The sequence below is a fragment of the Leptonychotes weddellii genome, chromosome 14 (genome assembly GCF_054177405.1).
Source record: "Leptonychotes weddellii isolate Sample4059 chromosome 14, ASM5417740v2, whole genome shotgun sequence".
NCBI lineage: Eukaryota > Metazoa > Chordata > Mammalia > Carnivora > Phocidae > Leptonychotes > Leptonychotes weddellii.
This window is the reverse complement of record NC_138382.1, coordinates 53,832,462-53,850,124: the sequence shown is the minus strand read 5'-3', so window position 1 is coordinate 53,850,124 and position 17,663 is coordinate 53,832,462. Positions and strand designations below refer to the sequence as shown.

Below are 17,663 nucleotides of genomic sequence, written 5' to 3'. Positions count from 1 at the left end.
CTTCCAGTGAAGACAGAAAATGTTGTATACCTGTGATGTCAAATACAGTAGCCACTATCCACATGAGGCCACTGAGCACTTAGAGCACCTGGGACACTGACTTTTAGATTTTACATCATTTCAATTAAACTTCAGTATTCATACAGGGCTGGCAGCTACCATACTGGACAGCACAGCTCTATGATTATTACCACAAGGGGTCAAAGACAAGAAGCACAATCAGTAAAAAAAACAATGAAAGAGTCAGGGCGCCTGGGTGGCTCAGTCGTTAAGCGTCTGCCTTCGGCTCAGGTCATGATCTTGGAGTCCTGGGATCGAGCCCCATATCGGGCTCCCTGCTCCGCGGGAAGTCTGCTTCTCTCTCTCCCACTCCCCCTGCTTGTGGTTCCTCCTCTCGCTGTACCTCTCTCTGTCAAATAAAATCTTTAAAAAAACAAAACAAAGCAATGAAAGAGCCAAAAAAAGGAAAACCATGATGGTGTGTCCTAGAACTCAAGGAGAGGGTGCTAAACAGCACCAAAAATGACAAGAATGTTAAGGAGGACGAGTCTGGTAAAGTCCCATTAGTTAACGTGTTACTGATTTTTTCGTGGGAAATACCTGGATTCAAACAACAGGAGTTAAATGAATGAAACAATCTATTCAAAGCCAAATTTTCTAGCCATTAAAATAATGAAAAAAATAGTAATGACATGGGAAGATATTTATAATATGCAAGCTAAAAATCATAAAATAGCATGGTTCCCAATTTTATAATATATACACATGTCTAGATCTCTGGGTTTTGGGTTTATGGGTGATTTTTATTTTATTCTTTGGCATTTTTTAATTATTAGAATTATCCACAAAGAGCATACATTTTTAATAATTAGAAATAAAGGAGCAAAGGATACGCTTAACACAATAAAATGGCTACATCTTCTCAAGTAGCATTATAAACCAAAGTGAGAGTAAATACTACAATAATTAGCCATTCTGCCTTGCTGGTTAGTAAGAGTCATTCACATTTGCTTCCCCTCCCTTCCAGACATACACTTTCAGATATCTTTAAGGTTTATAACTGCAATTATAGATATGGTGGCCAAACAGCAGACTGTTGGGTCTTCTTGGAAGGCAGAAGAAGGTCTTTTCTGTGATGGATTAACCTAAATTTCCCACAGTTAAAAGACTGGGACAAGGACTGAAAGCTGTTTGAAATCCTTTTCCTGCCTTGTCAGGCTGTATTTCTAGGATGCTTGAACATAAAGCTGTACTTTAGGGACCACTAGATGGCTCTCTGTGCCTGTGACCAGGTGAAGGCACACTGGATTAACTCAGGCATGGGTTTATCATTCATTTTCAGATATACTCTGAAGCATTTCCTTATGTGTGTAACACAGTATGTGAGGTGACTCAAATTAATTCCTTGTATAGCATCAAAACAAGAACAGCTCTCCATCTGAACCTATTAAATTCACAATATACAGAAACAAATTCTTTACTTAATGGAATCCCTGTTTAAGTACCTCTGGTTGGGACTGAACAAATAGAATTCCGCAATCTGCCAGGTTGTGATTCTGTTAGATGAAGACATGCTGAGCATCTCATTTCGCTTATGGAAATAAAAAAAAAATTATTTTTAATCTGGAGAGTATTAACCCAACTTTTGTTTGGCTTGGCTTTGAGTTGAGGCTTTCAATACAAAAAACACCAATAGTCTGTACGTAGGTTTTGCAGCCATCAAAGTGCTTGATGCTGAAAGTTCTGCTAATGACCACCCCTAACTGAGAAGAGAGTAGTGACAACCCATTTCCAAGCCATTCTTAGGAATGGTACTGAAAGATGCAGACTGAGCCATTGTTTGGAACTATACAGACTCAGCCACTTGCAGAATGTTGAAAATATAAAGCTAGATTGCAAATACAAAGGAAAATACCACTTTTTAATATAGAAATAGCATCAGCTCAGAGTTGCCAAGTTTCAAAAAGCCCTGTCAATTCTGAGTTTTTAGGACAAAAAAAAAAAAGGATTTTCTCTCTCCTGTCCTTTGATGTCAATACCTAGTTGGACTGACAGTAGGGCTTTCTTTAATTATACCCAATGGTTTCTAAAAATTTTAAATGGTTTCCAAAAATTTTAAACCATTGGCCTTGAGAGAATAAAATATATCAAAATGTTACTCAAGGTTATCTGTGGACACCCTTGAGGAGTAGTGCATATATATGCATTACTTTTATAATCAAAACAGCAATAGGCATGTAAAAAGTCCCTCAAAGTTGTATGTATCAAACAGTTTTGATATAGCCAGCATTCAATAAAACACAGTTTGCCTTATGGGTATCCATTTTCTGTAAACTTCAGTATATAATAGTGCTACTGTCTCTAAACTTTTGAGCTAACATATGCCACAAGTCAGTTACATTAGTACAGATAAAGTCTGTATGAAACAGGGGAAACTTCTGAACCTTCAATCCATGTCAAATTAGACTCTCCCCTCTCTAACAACCTCATTTCCCCCAAGAAGTCTAAACTATCAACTGGCTCATGGTTCTACTGTTCCTTAAGTTTAATTCCTGGGAGCCTCCTATGAGAAATTAGGGTAGTAGATAAGGCAAGAATTATGAGTTCCTCACACCAACGAATAGAAATAGAACATTATTTTTACCTCTGATGTAATTGATCTAAAGAGCCAATCATTCAGAACCAATACAAAGGAGCAACTAGTTGAAACTGGACCTCAAAGTTCACTTTTTTGCTACCCAACTTTATATACACCTAAGCTGAGGGTGCACTTCAGTGAAATGGAACTCTAAGTGGGGTTTCAAAACAGCAGTTTTCTTTGTTTTTCTTAGGTTGGTCCAAGGGAACTGGATCTCCTAAGCTTGAATATCCTGTGCATCTTGAAAATGCATATAGAGGGGTGCCTGGTTGGCTCAGTCAGTTGAGTGTCAGACTCTTTGCTTCCACTCAGATCATGATCTCAGGGGTCATAAGATGGAACCCCAGGGCCAGCTCCATGCTCAGCAGGAGTCTGCTTGAGATTCTCTCCTTCTCCCTCTGCGCCACACCCCCTCCCCCCCGCTCATGCCCTCCCTTTCTCTCGCTCTCCCTCTGGAATAAATAAATAAATCTTAAAAAAAAATGCATATAGAAACACTCTGGAGAGCGACCCAGAATATTTGAGTTCTTATTCTGATAATTTTAGTTTTTATTAATCTTACCATGTCAACACTTTATATCAAAAGAATGATCATTATCATAAGAACACACAGTGCTCTAGATGCTGTGCTTAGAACTTTGCATACATGGTGTCATCCTCATCACAACTTTAGGAGATAGTCATATTTTATGATCAAGAAATTGAGGCATATTTCCCAAGGTAAGATGTCTAGAAAGTTGTAAAGCTAAGAGTCAAACATAAGTCTGCTTCTCAAAAGCCTCTTCTCTTAACTCCAACTTTGTATTTCTTTCATTTATGTTCCTATTGTCTCATTTGCAAAATAAAGGTAATAAATACTATTTGTCTTGCTCACCTCACAGAGTAATTGTGAGGATAAAATGAAAAATAGATGTGAAAGGACTCTGATAAATCTAAGCATACTCTACAACTTATTTTTTCCTAAAATCTATATTTTCATATTGAAGTATCAAAAGCATTGGTGAGGAAATATACAGGTAACTTATCTTTTTTCTCTTAATATTTTTAATCATGTAGGTAATACACACTTATTTTTTTTTAAATAAAAGCATGGATAGGGAAAAAATGGACTTCTATTACAATTTTTATAAATAAAATTCTAGACTTCATAGTTTCCAGGACCAAGGTCATACTTTATATAAATTATATAAATTTCTTCCTATCTCTGTGTCAATATATTTTCCTTTGAATGGGTATGTGGAACTCCATTGTAAAGATATATCATGATTCATTTAAGTCAATTCCCATTATTGGTTATTTAGTATGAAATATGCTTTTAACAATCAAACCTGACGTAGATATCTCTCTCTTTTATCCTCTTTTCTGAGTTAATTCAAAAGCAGTGATGGATCCAGTCTGTTCTTGGATTCTAGGCTAACAAATACACTGAATTTAGAAGGAGCTATAAGTCTGTCTTCTTGGTGACTTCTCTTTTCCTAGAATGCATAGCTCCTCTAGTACTCTATATGTCGTATGCATTGTTTTCTACCTCACAGGACTGTTAGGAGGATTCTGTGAGCACATTTGTGAAGAAGACTTGCAAAGTATAAATGCCATAAAAATACATATGATTGAGTTTTTTTCCTAAATCTATGACTCTAATGAAAAACAATGGGGCATAATTCAGCCTGACTGAAAAAAGAAGTCATTCTGCTTAATTCTTTACCACTTGAATCCTTAAAGGCTCATCTCTACCAGTAGACCGGGCCAGCCAGATACTAGCCTTTCAGGGTGAGTATTTACTCCAACCGACACAATACGAGTCCAGGTCTGTATGATCAGCCTGCTCCCTCAATGCAGGAGATCACAGTGTCCCCTGAAAGTGACTGAATCTTACACGTTCGGAAGGAGAACTGAAAATCTGGCTGAGGTGTTAGGTTGGCTTAAGGGAAGGGATGGGGCGAGAGCGGGGACAGGGAGCTAGCTTACTCCTAGTTCACCTTTTCCCCGTTGCTCTTTTCTCCCACTATCCCATAAAGAAAAGATCTGAGAAAGACAAATGAGTGGCTTAAAGATTTCCGTTAGTTTGTTATTCATGCATTCACTCAAAAAGCAATGTGGCAGATGCCGAGATGTTCTTTTTTCCTTCTTGCCTAATTTTATAGATTCAGCATCACATTTCTGGTGTTGTACACTTCCTCTACTTTTCTGTGTATGTGAGTGGCAGTAGCTAGAGTTGGCAGGACAAGAGACAACGAGACTTTCATCTCTGAATTTACTGATGTCACCAAAATGAACAATACCTTGCTATGAGAGCCCCCCATGGTTGTCTAGGGCACTGGTACCCAAAGTACCTGGTTTGCAAACTCTTATCTGTCCATGATGAGATAAGGAGCTTGTGCCAGAATGAACCAACAAGAAAACTTGCTGTGACAATAGTATCAGATGAGCCAGTGTGCTTAGTGATATAGTAGGTGGAGGCCATACTCTCATGAACAATCTATTATTGTTAAGTTCACTTATAGGAAAAACTTACAACCAATGTGAGGAACCAACATTTCTGAAAAACCGCGGGCATCTTATTGAGACTTCGATGGCCAAACCTAAGTCTCTAGAAACTGTGTTAGATGGTCATAGGTGAAAATTTGCCATCGGCATAGAAATAGTACCTGCGGCACATCTTCTATTTTGGGGCAAGTGCACAATGTACTTAGAAGTCTAGTTCTTTTTTTTTTTTCCCTTTTCTGTGAGAGAGCTAAATCTACTTTTTTTTTTTCTAAAGAGAAAGAAAATGAGGGGATAGAGAGTAAGGTGGAGGATGAAGACATGTTACACTGTGAGTCACATGCCAATTTGATTGGTAACTACTAATGAGAATTAGTGGAAAATTAGGACTTGGATGATTCTTATCAGACCAACACTTCTCTACCAGTTGTTTGGCTGACACCGTAAGTTTTCCCAAAGTACTCTGTTTCTTATCTGATTCACAAATACAAATCTGTCAGATTGGTAAGTACCTTCTTTTGACTGATAAGCACAGATGTTCAGAGACAGAGGCACTTGCCCAAGATTACATGGGCAGTGAGAGGCAGAGGAAGACTGAGAGTCTTTTCACTGTTATTTAATGTACCTTCCATTATATTGTGCCATTTTAACCAACATGATTGGAATTTGACTGGAGGTATTCATGAAATAAAGTCTAATGGCACAAAATCCATGGTGGATTCTGCAACACCAAAAGATAAAACATTAAGGAATTAAACAATGAAACTGGTCTTCAGATGATGCAGATACTTAGTTCAGTTGATTCAATCATAAATTAACTCCAAGACAGAATAGTCAAAGAAGGTCAAGACCAAATATCCTCTATGACTAGACTGTGGCAGGCACAAGAAAAGCGGGTGAGACAGATTAATTGCCCAGTGAATGTATCTGCTAACCTTTTCTGATCTATTTATCTGGAAAAAAATTTAAGTATTGTAAAAAAACCCCAAAAATCCCCAAATTAAAAATAAAAACTTCCAAATTAATCCCAAGTCTCTGTACCTCAAAAGGAGTCTGTAAAAGATCACTTCTAAGAAAAGTTTTTTATCACTTGACATTTAATTTGAAATCATTTATCTTCAAGTCAGCAACAATTAGCTGCTACTATCAGCCATTCATCATGAATTACAGAAGAGTGTTTTTCCCCCGGAGGACAGAAAGCAGTGCTTTGCATGGAGCAAGTCAAGGAAAACCAATATAGTTGAGAGCAGATCTTTTAAAAATAAATGTCCTTTACTCATCCCCTAATGACACACCTGATATATAAAGTAGTCCCCCCTTATCCGTGGGGGATACATTCCAAGACCCCCCGCGAATGCCTGAAACCATAGTAATAGTACCTATCCTATAAATACTGTGTTTTTTTTCCTATACATACCTACCTATGATAAAGCTTAATTTATAAATTAGGCACAGTAAGAGATTAACATAACAAAATAAAACATAACCATATACTGTAACAAAAATTATGTGACTATGGTCTCTCTCTCAAGGTATCTTATTGTATTGCACTCATCTTCCTCTTGTGATGTGAGATGAGACAGTGTCTATGTGATAAGATGAACTGAGGAAGAAGACGTAGGCATGGGGGCGGGGCGGGAAGCTACTCTGACCTTTTGACGTTACGTCAGGGGAGGAGAAATCACCTGCTTCCCGACAGCGGACCGCGACTGACGGTGGGAAGCAAAACCTTGGCTAAAGCGGCACTACCGCCATCCCCAACTTTCTGAAACTCCGCATTATGCCACTTTGCTTTCATAAAAGTGAAATTCCCCTTCTGAATTTTTTCCATCGGGGAAAACAGGTGCTAAGGTAGGTCTTTCCTCAAAGTGAAGTGGCATTACGCGAACTGATCGAAAGCGTGGAATACGCTTCACTTTATGCCACTTTGGCTTACAGAAGGTTTCAGGGGAATGCTTTACTTTCAGATAGTGGGGGAAATCTGTACCTTAGTGGTATTACTGTTCTGGTCCCTGTATCATACAGAAGTGGCACTGTGCTAGCCAAACTAATAAATAGGCTTCGGTACTTAGCACTGTGTTGTCAGAGAAAAGGGACCATCTAAAACACTTATTTCCATGGGAATATATGGCTCATGAGACAGGCAAACTGTGGTTGGTATGTTCAATTGGAGTTGAAAATAGTAATACAGTCACTTTTTGTTTTTTATTTATTTTTTAAAAATTTATTTATTTATTTGAGAGAGAGAGAGTGTGTGTGTGCATGCATGAGCAAGGGGAGGGGTAGAGGGAGAGGGAGGAGAGAAGCAGACTCCCTGCTGAGCGGGGAGCCCACGTGGGGCTCAACCTCAGGACCCTTAGATCAAGACCTGAGCTGGAATCAAGAGTCAGCTGTTCAACCAACTGTGCCAACCTGGGGCCCTGAGTCAGTTTTTGGTTGCATGGGTTTGGATCTAAGCCAATTATCTTACTCCATTAACTCTGCCTAATGGAGCCACTATGGAATTAACATGAGATATACATTTTAGAAAGAAACCTGTATCTGTCACTGAGCAGGCAAATTTCAAGGAGTTAACCTTGGAGAAACTATACCAAAACCCCAGAAGAAAAGGTGGTCTGGAATGGAAGAGAAAGAACAATTTTAGGGACTTACTATAACTTAAATGTATCTGGATCCATTTGCAGAATTATTACTTGAAGGTCATGGGAATACAATTTAGAACTAAGAAATTATCATTTTAATTAAATGAGTTAGCCTCAAGTGGAGGTTTGAGTGTGTAGCAAAGTCAGAATTTTTTAGATGGAAACGTGCTTTAATCCTATCCTATGTAGTAATGTTGTATGAAGCTTTTATTATGTAGTGATAATACATATGGTTTCTAAAAGTGGGTAGTTTATTATCTTACTGATAATGGATTTCCCTGCTTGAAGAAAGTTGGTTCCTTACAAGCTGATGATCTTATGTGTTTGTTTCCAATAAATAGTGAAATAAAACTATAATGCTTTCCTCAGGGTTTGATCATTTCAGTGCTCTCTCTCTCCATTCATGAGCTGTGGCAGAATACTATCAAAACCACTATTTATTAATTAAAGGTTTCATATGAAGGAAATCAACAGCCCAGAAGAAACTGAGAGAAAACACTGTTGTCACTACTGCTCCAAGCAATTTTGATTTGTCTGAATAAGAGACACAATTTTATTTTACTTGGTTGTGTGGACAAGTCCTCTTTCTTCTAGAATCCTTTATTCAGGCACTGGCCCAATCAATGTATTAGGTCACTGGGCAGTAGAATCCAATGAGAACAGTGGCTCAATTAAGTCAATTTTATTTAATGTATAAAATGACTCTGACATTCTTTTATATTTTGAAAGTTCTTTTTTTTTTTTTAATCATATCAGTGTATGGGAGAAAGGTCTACTTTTTAGCAGAAGCAAGGGAAAGATCAGTTATTATTTTTGCTGAAAGCAGATTATGGTCATATCCTAAAATTACATATTAGGTGACTTGGCACTGAGTTGGACATTCTTAATATAGAACATTATAGAATGACATTTAAATGATATACTAAAAGTAAGACAAGTTAGATATGTTTGAATTTAAAATACAAAGATAAATGAAAGAACATGTCAGTTGGGCAAACGAGATCTGAGTTAATATAATAATCTCCCCCTTTCAAGATGTGTGCCATGAAAATAACAGTGACAACAGTGATTTAAAATACATTTCTGAATTGAAGTACAGAAGAAACTGTGCTTGGCGGAGTGTTCATTTTATTGTCAGCTTGTAAGGGTTGTCCCTGGAAGACTGTTCCCACAGTGGTCCTAAAGCTGTGAAGTTGTCTGATTCTAGACGCTGCTTCATGGTTTCCCTAGTCCCCTTGTTGTAATGTGCTGGATGATGCACAAATCCAGCATGGAACACAATTTCCTTTCTAACTAAGGAACACTAATTTGGGGGAAATTCTTGCTATTTAAGATCTGTCAAACAATCTGCAAATGGAAAGGAGTCTGGAGACTGTGAACACTATTGGCAACTTATGAAGTATTAGGTAATAAAGAAGCAATGATGAGAAGCACGTGATGCTGACTCTTGCATTTCGTTCAATCTGATTCTGCATATATATTAATAATGATGCACCCTATGGATGCAATTTCATGTTTATAACACTTTGGCCATTGGCAGCATTGTGCACCTGTGTTTTCCCTGCCTTCCCATCTGCTGCCTACAGTCATTCAGATTCAGGTGACGGAAATGTCTTAGATAAAAGTTAATTAGCCTGCACTCTGCAGATCAAATCTCTATAGTTCAGCATTAAATAGCAATCTTCTGGGCAACTGCTGAAAGTAGCGGGTGCCCAGCCTTCCTAAGATTAAAAATGTAAGATTCATTTTTCTAGAAAAAGAAATCTTTAGTACTCTCTTGATATTTTATGCATAGATTCTATCAAACTTTTCACTTGTATTTGGCCTTACTCATTTTAGCTTTTATCTCTGTATATATATCAAAAGTGGAAGAAAAGAGATTAGAAATTTTTTTCCAGCTAAAGGGATAGTGAAATGATATGTAGAGTTAGAAATTCTGCAGTGTCTGTACTCTTTTATTAGTACACTGACCAAAACTTTCCTTAGTTCCTCAATCTTGAACATGGGGCCAACACCGATTACCTATTTGTTTCATAAATACTTTGTGCAAGGCTTAATGAAGCTTGATATTTTGATAAAAATAATGCACAAAAGGCAGCAAACTCCCATTGCTGAAATAGGAGTTTGCTGCCTTTCCCGCCCTCTCTTTAAATATTTATATTATTGTCAACAGTAAATTCACAAATAGCTCCTTTTATTAAAAATATGTTCAATTTTTTAACCTATAAGAAACGAAAGCATTAGATTCTTCTTTCTTTAGTCCTAGATCACTGAGACAGAAATGAGCTGAACACAGCAACTGCATACAGCCAGTCTGAGCCCACATGACACAGAAAGGTAGGGACCAAAAAACCAATCCCAGATGAGTCCTCGCATCGATTTTTATGCTACCAGATAATAATTCTAATGCATTTCAATGCCCAAGCGTAATTAACCGCCCTTCTTTACCTATTGCTTCCGTACTAGTTGCAGATTTCCTATTTACTCATAGGAATTCAGAGGGCTGTTTCCTTCCGTACACCACCGCCCAAGGCTCAGGCACACCTTCTAAAGAAGTCAGAGCAGATGCAGCTCTTGGCGCCACATGCTTAGTTCCTCTTGGGAGTGAAAGACTAGCGTTCTCAGGGATCTTCCATCGCCCTCCCCCGCGCTCGTCTTTAGAAAATCCATTGCTCTCCACGCTCCTGAACTTTGACTTCTACTTCCCTCTGGCATTCACTAGGTTTCCCCAGCTGGTCAAAACAGGAGTATTTTTTACGCTTATTTCCCCCACTTCCTTTCTTCCATCTGCTACCCCTACCTCTTATTTTATTTCCATCCGCACTTACACTGTCTTATTTTACTTTTACTGAACTTCTTCAACCAACCATCTTTGGATATGGTCCGATCCTTAAACAATATCAAAGTTGTAAAGCCCCAAGTCCCTCCGGACTTCACCCTTCCCCTTTCTCCCCTCCTCCCCTCCATAAGGTCCCGGTCCCCAAGTGGCGCCCCACTCCTCTCACCTGACTCTCCCGCGGAAACTCGTGGCGCACGATGCTGATCACTGGAATGTGCAGGACAGAGCTAACCAAGTCGAGCTCCATCATCTCGCCCTGGCTCTGGGGGAAGGCGAGCAGCGCCGACACCCCTTGCACCACCACGGTGTGGCACACGCTCTGCAGAAAGGAGAAAGGGTCACTGCTCCACGGCGAGCTTGGGGAGGAGAAGGGCAAGAGCGGCAGATCGCCCAGGCCCGCCTCGATGGCCATCACTACTTCCAAAGATAGGTTGTAGGGCAGCAGACCTTCCACGCGGTTCAGGTTGTCCACGGCGAAGAGGAGGGCGTCCCGAGGCCACAGGGTCTCGGCCCCCGCGCCCTCCCCGGGCTTCCGGGCGCGCGGCGGGCCCCGGCCATGGAGGGCGCTCCCCAACCGACGTGCGCCGGGCGAGGGCGCCGGGGCTCGCCAAGTCCCTGGCTCGGACTCATCCCGCTGGGCGCCTGCCCGGCTGCGGTCCGGAGCGCGGCTGGGGGCGCGGGGGGCCGTGGTCCAGGGTTGCAAGTGCACCGCGCCCACCCTCACCGCGTGCCCGATGCGCTTGAGGATCTGGCAGGGCTGCGGGTGCGAGGAGGAGCCGGGCACCCCGGCCAGCACCAGAGCGCAGGGCGGCGGCAGCAGCAGACAGACCCTGCTCAGCAGCCACCACAAACTCAGTCTCCTCATTACTGAGATCCCCAGGGAGAAAGCGCGCCCCCTCCTGCGCCCGACTCACCCCCCTTGCAGCCGCTGCCTAAGGTCTCCGCCCCCAGGTCCCGCGGGCAGCTCACTCTGAACGGCTAAGCGCCCCCAGGAGCCGAAGCGGTCTCCGGGCCATCCAGGTTGGAACCTAGTGCGCCCAGGTCCCTCCGCCTCGCATCCTCTGCCCGCCCGGTCCCTGCGCGGAGCCCGGCAGGCGGGCGGGCCGTAGCCGGTCACCCGCGGCTTGGGCGCCCGTTCCCTGCCCGCCCCATCTGCAGGGCGGCTCGGGCACTGCGTCCGGCCCCGCGGGGAGGCTGGGCTGGGAAGCAGCCGGAGTTCCTAGGGGGGCAACGCGCTCACTTGGATTCTTTTCTTTTCCTTTTCTGCCCAGGCGAGACCCACTTATTTCCTTGGGGTCGCGCAGGAGAAGGCGTTCACGCCCCGAGTGCGAAAAAGAAGCCAAATCCTCCCTGCTCCACCGTCGGCCACCCTCTGGCGGGGCCCCCCGGCACTGGCTTCATCTTTCTTCCTGTCTCGCTACTTCCTCTCTTCCTTGCTTCGCTCCTCTTTCCGCCCTGTCGCCGCCGCCGCCGCCGCCTGCTTCCTCGGAGGAGCGACGCGACTGGCCAGCAAAGGGTGGTTCTGCTCGGAGAGCAAAGTTCTCCCCGCCTCAGCCGGCGCCTCCCTGTTGCTGAGCCCTGGCGCCAGCCTGTCGCTTGGCTGCGCTAAACGCCCACTGATGGTGAGATTCCCGGGTGGCGCTTCCCGCGCCCCTGGAAAGTCCGCTCCCCTCAAAGGCGCCGGGTCTTGGTTTGTGAAATTCCGTGCGACGCAGGACTCTGAGCCGCGGAGAATTCCGAATTCGGAGTTGTGCCTGAGGATTCTGAATTCCAGTGGTTCACTGGGATAGGTTTTGAGAAGCTGTGACTTTAATGAGCTTCTCTTCGGTGTGTCGCTTTAAAGGTTTTTCTCGCCAAGGGCACCAAAGCCAGAATAATTTACACATTTAATCTCCTCAGCTTCCTTCTCTCGGGCACTTGGGCCTCTGCGGTTTTTAAGGATTCCCTATGTTTTTAGATTCTCAGAAGTAAAAAGTGAATTTGAAGCAATTATTTGATCAAGAAATTAAAGAGCTTCAAAATACTTTTGGAGTTTCAGGCACGATCAACAGCAGTGTCTAGTTTAGACCAAGAGTCCTCCAGATCACTGTTTCTAGTAAGTTCTTTCATTTGTATAGTAATGCAGTGAAGTCAGTGGCTTAGGATTTGGTCTCTTCCTCCAGAATCTGAATCTGAAATTAGAAGCACAGTAGAGGGTTAAGGGCCGGCCTGTGGTTTCCACGCATGCAGTAGATTTATTTTATGCCACGGTATCCTTTAGAAGGAGATTAGGAGACACATCCTTGGGGTAAGGAAGACTGGGGAACTGCAGGTTCTGAATTTCAATACCACTTCAAGAGAACCATGACCTTGGCAATTTATTTCACCTGACCTTGCCTTGCTGTTTGGAGCTGCTAAATTGTTATGCAAATACAGCTAGCTTTTAGCTCTGGAGGGCTGTTCTGATTCATGAGCTAAAGTTTCCATCATGCTTTAAATCCTTTAGCTCTCGCTAAATAAAATTCCCAAGAAGGTTGCGAAGTGAATGCTGTTTTCCTCAAAACAGACCTTTAAAGGCGTCTCAGAGTAAAACTTATCTGACAACCAAAATAACTCCTGCAAGCCTGGGGTGCCAGAAAAGAAAAGGAGTGAAAATCATAATAAAGGGTGAACCGCAAGGGAAGTGGTCCCTCCTGAGACCCTGGAGAGCATCCCATGTATGGATGCTGGAAATTCTTGCTTGCTTCAGAGGATTCCACTGATTGGGCACTGAATAAGAAAAGTATAGAATTTTGTGGTCCTTGCATTGCAGGAATACTGGGAATCTATTAATTGTGTAGTCAGAAGATGTGCTTCTTTGCGTGTGTGTGCGCATTGAGGAGTGTGACATTCCAGATGATGACCATGCCCTAGAGTGGTTATCTTAGTACTTGGCATTACATACATGTTCAAATCAGGTTCTCAAGAAAATAGATGGTGATGAAGAATAGATGGGTCTGGTGGTTAATTTGATCCTACGTTCTTTAGGCCTCTCAAGTCCATGACCCCTTGAGGGAACAGCTGAACTGCTTATTCACAGGAGAAAAGATGATTCCCAAGGTTCTGAAGAACGTGCTCTACCAGCTCATGATAAAACCATAGCTAAATCTTGCAAATACTGAGTGTTCACAGTGACAAACAGCCCTTCCTTCCTGTGCTTCATTTTTTGTTTCTTTCCTGGGCTTTTTGAGGATGATGTACTGGCTCCCTTTTCCATTGTCTTTTGCTGCTTGGTTCTTTTTATCCATATCACTGTCACCTGAGTGTCTCTGAATGATTCTTTTCTCTCCTTTCCTCACATCTCCCTTTCTCTTTTCCCTTCCTTCTTCTCCTTTTTCATGCTTCAATGGTCATAATGTTGAGAGCTCTTTTAGATTCAGTCATCAGTTCAACAACCATTTATTAAGTTCCTACTCTGTGCCAGGTATTGCTGCAGAACTGTCCTGGGGGTAGATGAATAAACTCCAGATCAGGGAAGTTGAGGGTTTTTTCCCCCACAAACCACATATTTAATGAGTGAGCCAAATGCTGACATTGAGCTTATATTCTAGTGGGAGAGACAGACAGTAAAGCATACGAAGAAGTAAATGTAGGAGATGTTAGTTGATGCTAAGAAGAAAAGTAGACCAGCAAAGAGGAAGCATTAGGAGGAGAGTGGGTTGTAATTTTAGAGAGCAGAGCCAGGGTAAACCCCTCTGAGAACATAACTTTTGAATAAAGAGTTAAAGGGAGGTGACGGGGTGATTCATATAAACATTCAAGCAAGAATTTCCAAGTGGAGGAAACAGCAAGTGCAAAGGCCCTGAGGCAGGGTGTTTCTGGCATGTCTGAGGAATAGTGAAGGGTCCAGGGGCACCTGGGTGGCTCAATCGGTTAAGCGTCTGCCTTTGGCTCAGGTCATGATCTCAGGGTCCTGCAATTGAGCCCATGTCGGGCTCTCTGCTCAGCAGTGAGTCTACTTCTCCCTCTCCCTCTCCCTCTGTGATCTCTCTCACTTTTACTCTCTCTCAAATAAATAGATAAAATCTTAAAAAATAATAGGCATCCAGAGTTGCTGGAGCAAAATGCTCTAGGTAAGAGTGGTGACAGGTCAGGCCAGAGAAGCAATGAGGAGGTGGCAGATAATGTAAGCCAATGAAGAATTTTGGCTTCTACTCTGAAGGGGGTGAGAAGGTATGGGGGCAGGTGTTAAGCAGAAGAGCGACAGGACTTATGTTTTAACAGGACTACTCTAGCTAGCTGCTCTGTTGATAATAGATGAAAGGTAGGCAAGGGTAGGAGTCAGGAGACCAGATATAAAGCTGTTGGCAATAATCCATGTGAGAGAGGACATTACTGTCAAATCATAAACCATTTTATCAGATTAATGTTAATTATTCCCATTCTATAGGATAGGAAATTTTATTTGAGAAAAGTTGAGTTATTTGCACAAAGTCATTGCATAGTTAGTGAGTGGCAGTGTGGATTTGAGATTCTGAGTTCATCCCAGCTGCATTATTGGTAGCAAGAATCAGCCAAATTTCAACATTGGCTCACCCAGAGAAGATGAAGCTCTTTTTATTACCAGATTCTAAATGAGAACTACTGATCTAAGAACCCATGTTGGAGAGTCAAATAAACAAAAGCAAATCCAAATGCTCACAATTTAAAATGTGCTTTTGTGCACATCTGTGCTTTCTGGTACCAGCAACCGGTAAACCAAACGCTGAGATATTCTGGAGGTCGCCCAAGAGAGGCTGCAGTGAAGGATGCTGTGGGAGTCAGAAACCTGGATTCTATTTTCAGCACTGTTTCCCTATGGGTGCAACATTTAACCTCCTGAAGCACAGATTTCTCCTTTGTACTGGGGTTGTGGTGACAGCTCCTGGCAGTTGTCTACCCTGCAGTGTGTGGACTCCTGTGAACCCTTTCAAGTTCCATGGGAGTGGGAGGCTTTTTTAGGCCTTTCAGTTCAGTCACATATTTCTAAAGGTTTGGGAAATTACCTTTTTTCTTTCTTTTTGCCTATACCCTGACAGATTTCAAGTTCTACCCATATTTAGCTTTGTTTTTGTAAATGGACAATAATATTAAATGCCATGTTCCTATCTCCGGGTCAGACTTTTATGCGATATTAGCAATGTAGGTGGTGGTTGTTGTTGATCAATATTCAGATGAAAAACATGCTCACCTCTAGCTAATAATTCCCTAAGCCCAAATTGTGCCCCTCCTCACATCAACGTCTTTGTCTCTATTGCCAGAGACCCTGTGTTTATGGGAATCCTCCTGGGTAAAAACAAGCAAACAAAACAAAGGAACAAACAAACAAACAAAAAGCAGAAACAGAATCATAAATACAGAGAACAAAGTGGTGGTTGCCACAAGGCAGGGGGCTGTTTGGGGGGATGGGCAAAATAGGTGAAGGGAATGAAGAGGCACAAGCTTCCAGTTATAAAATAAATTAATTCACAGAGATGAAAAGTACAGCATAGGAAATATAGTCAATAATCCCATAATAACATTGTGTGGTGACAGATGGTAACTACACTTGTGGTGAACTTTGTGTAATGTATAGAATTGTGGAATCATCGTGTTGTGCTCCTGAAACTAATATAACATTGTATATCAACTATACTTAAATAACAAAAATTTAAAAAAATATGTAGAATTGGTAGAGAAGCGATGGTAGCAGAATTTGAAGAAGGAATGAATCACAGACAAATCAGGTCAGTTTTGAGGAGCAGACCCTAAGGGCCAATCTATCTAAAGCCTAATTATTCTTTTTTTGTTCCCCCTTTAAAAAAAAAGCCTATATTCACTTGATACCTTATAATACTGTTCTATATTCTACTTATTAGGCATTAATTTTGGCACTAGTCATTCTCTTCAAAAAATGCAAGTAACTTTCATGGTTATGGGATTATTAGGATAAATTATTTAACCCTGATTATTGTAAAATTAATATCCTGTTGGGAATTTTTTTTGATGGGGGGAAGGAGTTCATTTTGCATTACAAGGGGATTTAGGGACATAAGAAAGGACTAAGTAGGATTTCACTGAAGGAGTTTTAGGCAACCCAAGGGACTGGAATAAGAGAAAAGGAGCATCAGGAGTTAGGAAAATGGGGCAAAGAAAGGGAAGCAAAAAATTAGTCTGTCTTTTCTATTTCAAATAGTGCTCAGTCTTTGTCATGACACTGGAAAATATAAAAGGGAATGTCTCCTCCTTTGTACCACATGATCACCTACATCCAGGAAACCAAATTCAGGCCAAGACTATTACCTATCAACAAATTAGGAACTGCCAATAGTTTTTGCCTTTCAGCTATGAAAAAGAACACTGGGCTGTCCTCAGTCTAGTTATTGTCAGGGGAGTAAGTTATCAGTTGTGACAAGTGCGTGGCCTTTTCAACATCCACCAGGATTATAGCTGAGTGTTTGGTTTTCTTGATTCTTCTCCTAAACCACACACTACAGGAAACTCAAATAGGACTTGGAAAGGCCAATGTGGTAGTCTCTCTCTCTCTCTTTTTTTTTTTCCCCCTTTGGTAATAATCACTCCAATTTAGTGTTTATCCAAATGAGTTTTGGAATAAAACTTGGCCCATCACAAACTGCAACATTTTTTTTTTGATTTTTTAATGTTTTATTATTTTTTGTTTGTTTGTTTGTTTTTTATTCTTATGTTAATCCCCATACATTACATCATTAGTTCTAGATGAAGTGTTCCATGATTCATTGTTCGTGCATAACACCCAGTGCTCCATGCAGAACGTGCCCTCCTCAATACCCACCACCAGGCCAACCCATCCTCCCACCCCCCTCCCCTCTAGAACCCTCAGTTTGTTTTTCAGAGTCCATCATCTCTCATGTTTCGTCCACCCCTCCGATTTCCCCCGCTTCATTCTTCCCCTCCCGCTACCTTCTTCTTCTTCTTTTTTTTTTCCTTAACATATATTGCATTATTTGTTTCAGAGGTACAGATCTGAGATTCAACAGTCTTGCACAATTCACAGCGCTTAACAGAGCACATACCCTCCCCAGTGTCTATCACCCAGTCACCC

The 17,663-nt window shown here is 41.7% G+C and overlaps 1 protein-coding gene across 1 annotated transcript in view; it reads right to left on the bottom strand.

Moving 5' to 3' along the window:
- Positions 1 to 12,666, bottom strand: part of LOC145717084 (glutamate receptor ionotropic, NMDA 3A) — a 61,675-nt gene extending 49,009 nt beyond the window's left edge. Inside the window, exon 1 of the mRNA XM_081803294.1 lies at positions 10,770 to 12,666. Coding sequence (XP_081659420.1) covers positions 10,770 to 11,468 — 699 coding nt within the window. The 5' untranslated portion in view covers positions 11,469 to 12,666. The remainder of the gene's footprint in view (positions 1 to 10,769) is intronic.
- Between the last annotated feature and the right edge of the window lie 4,997 nt (positions 12,667 to 17,663).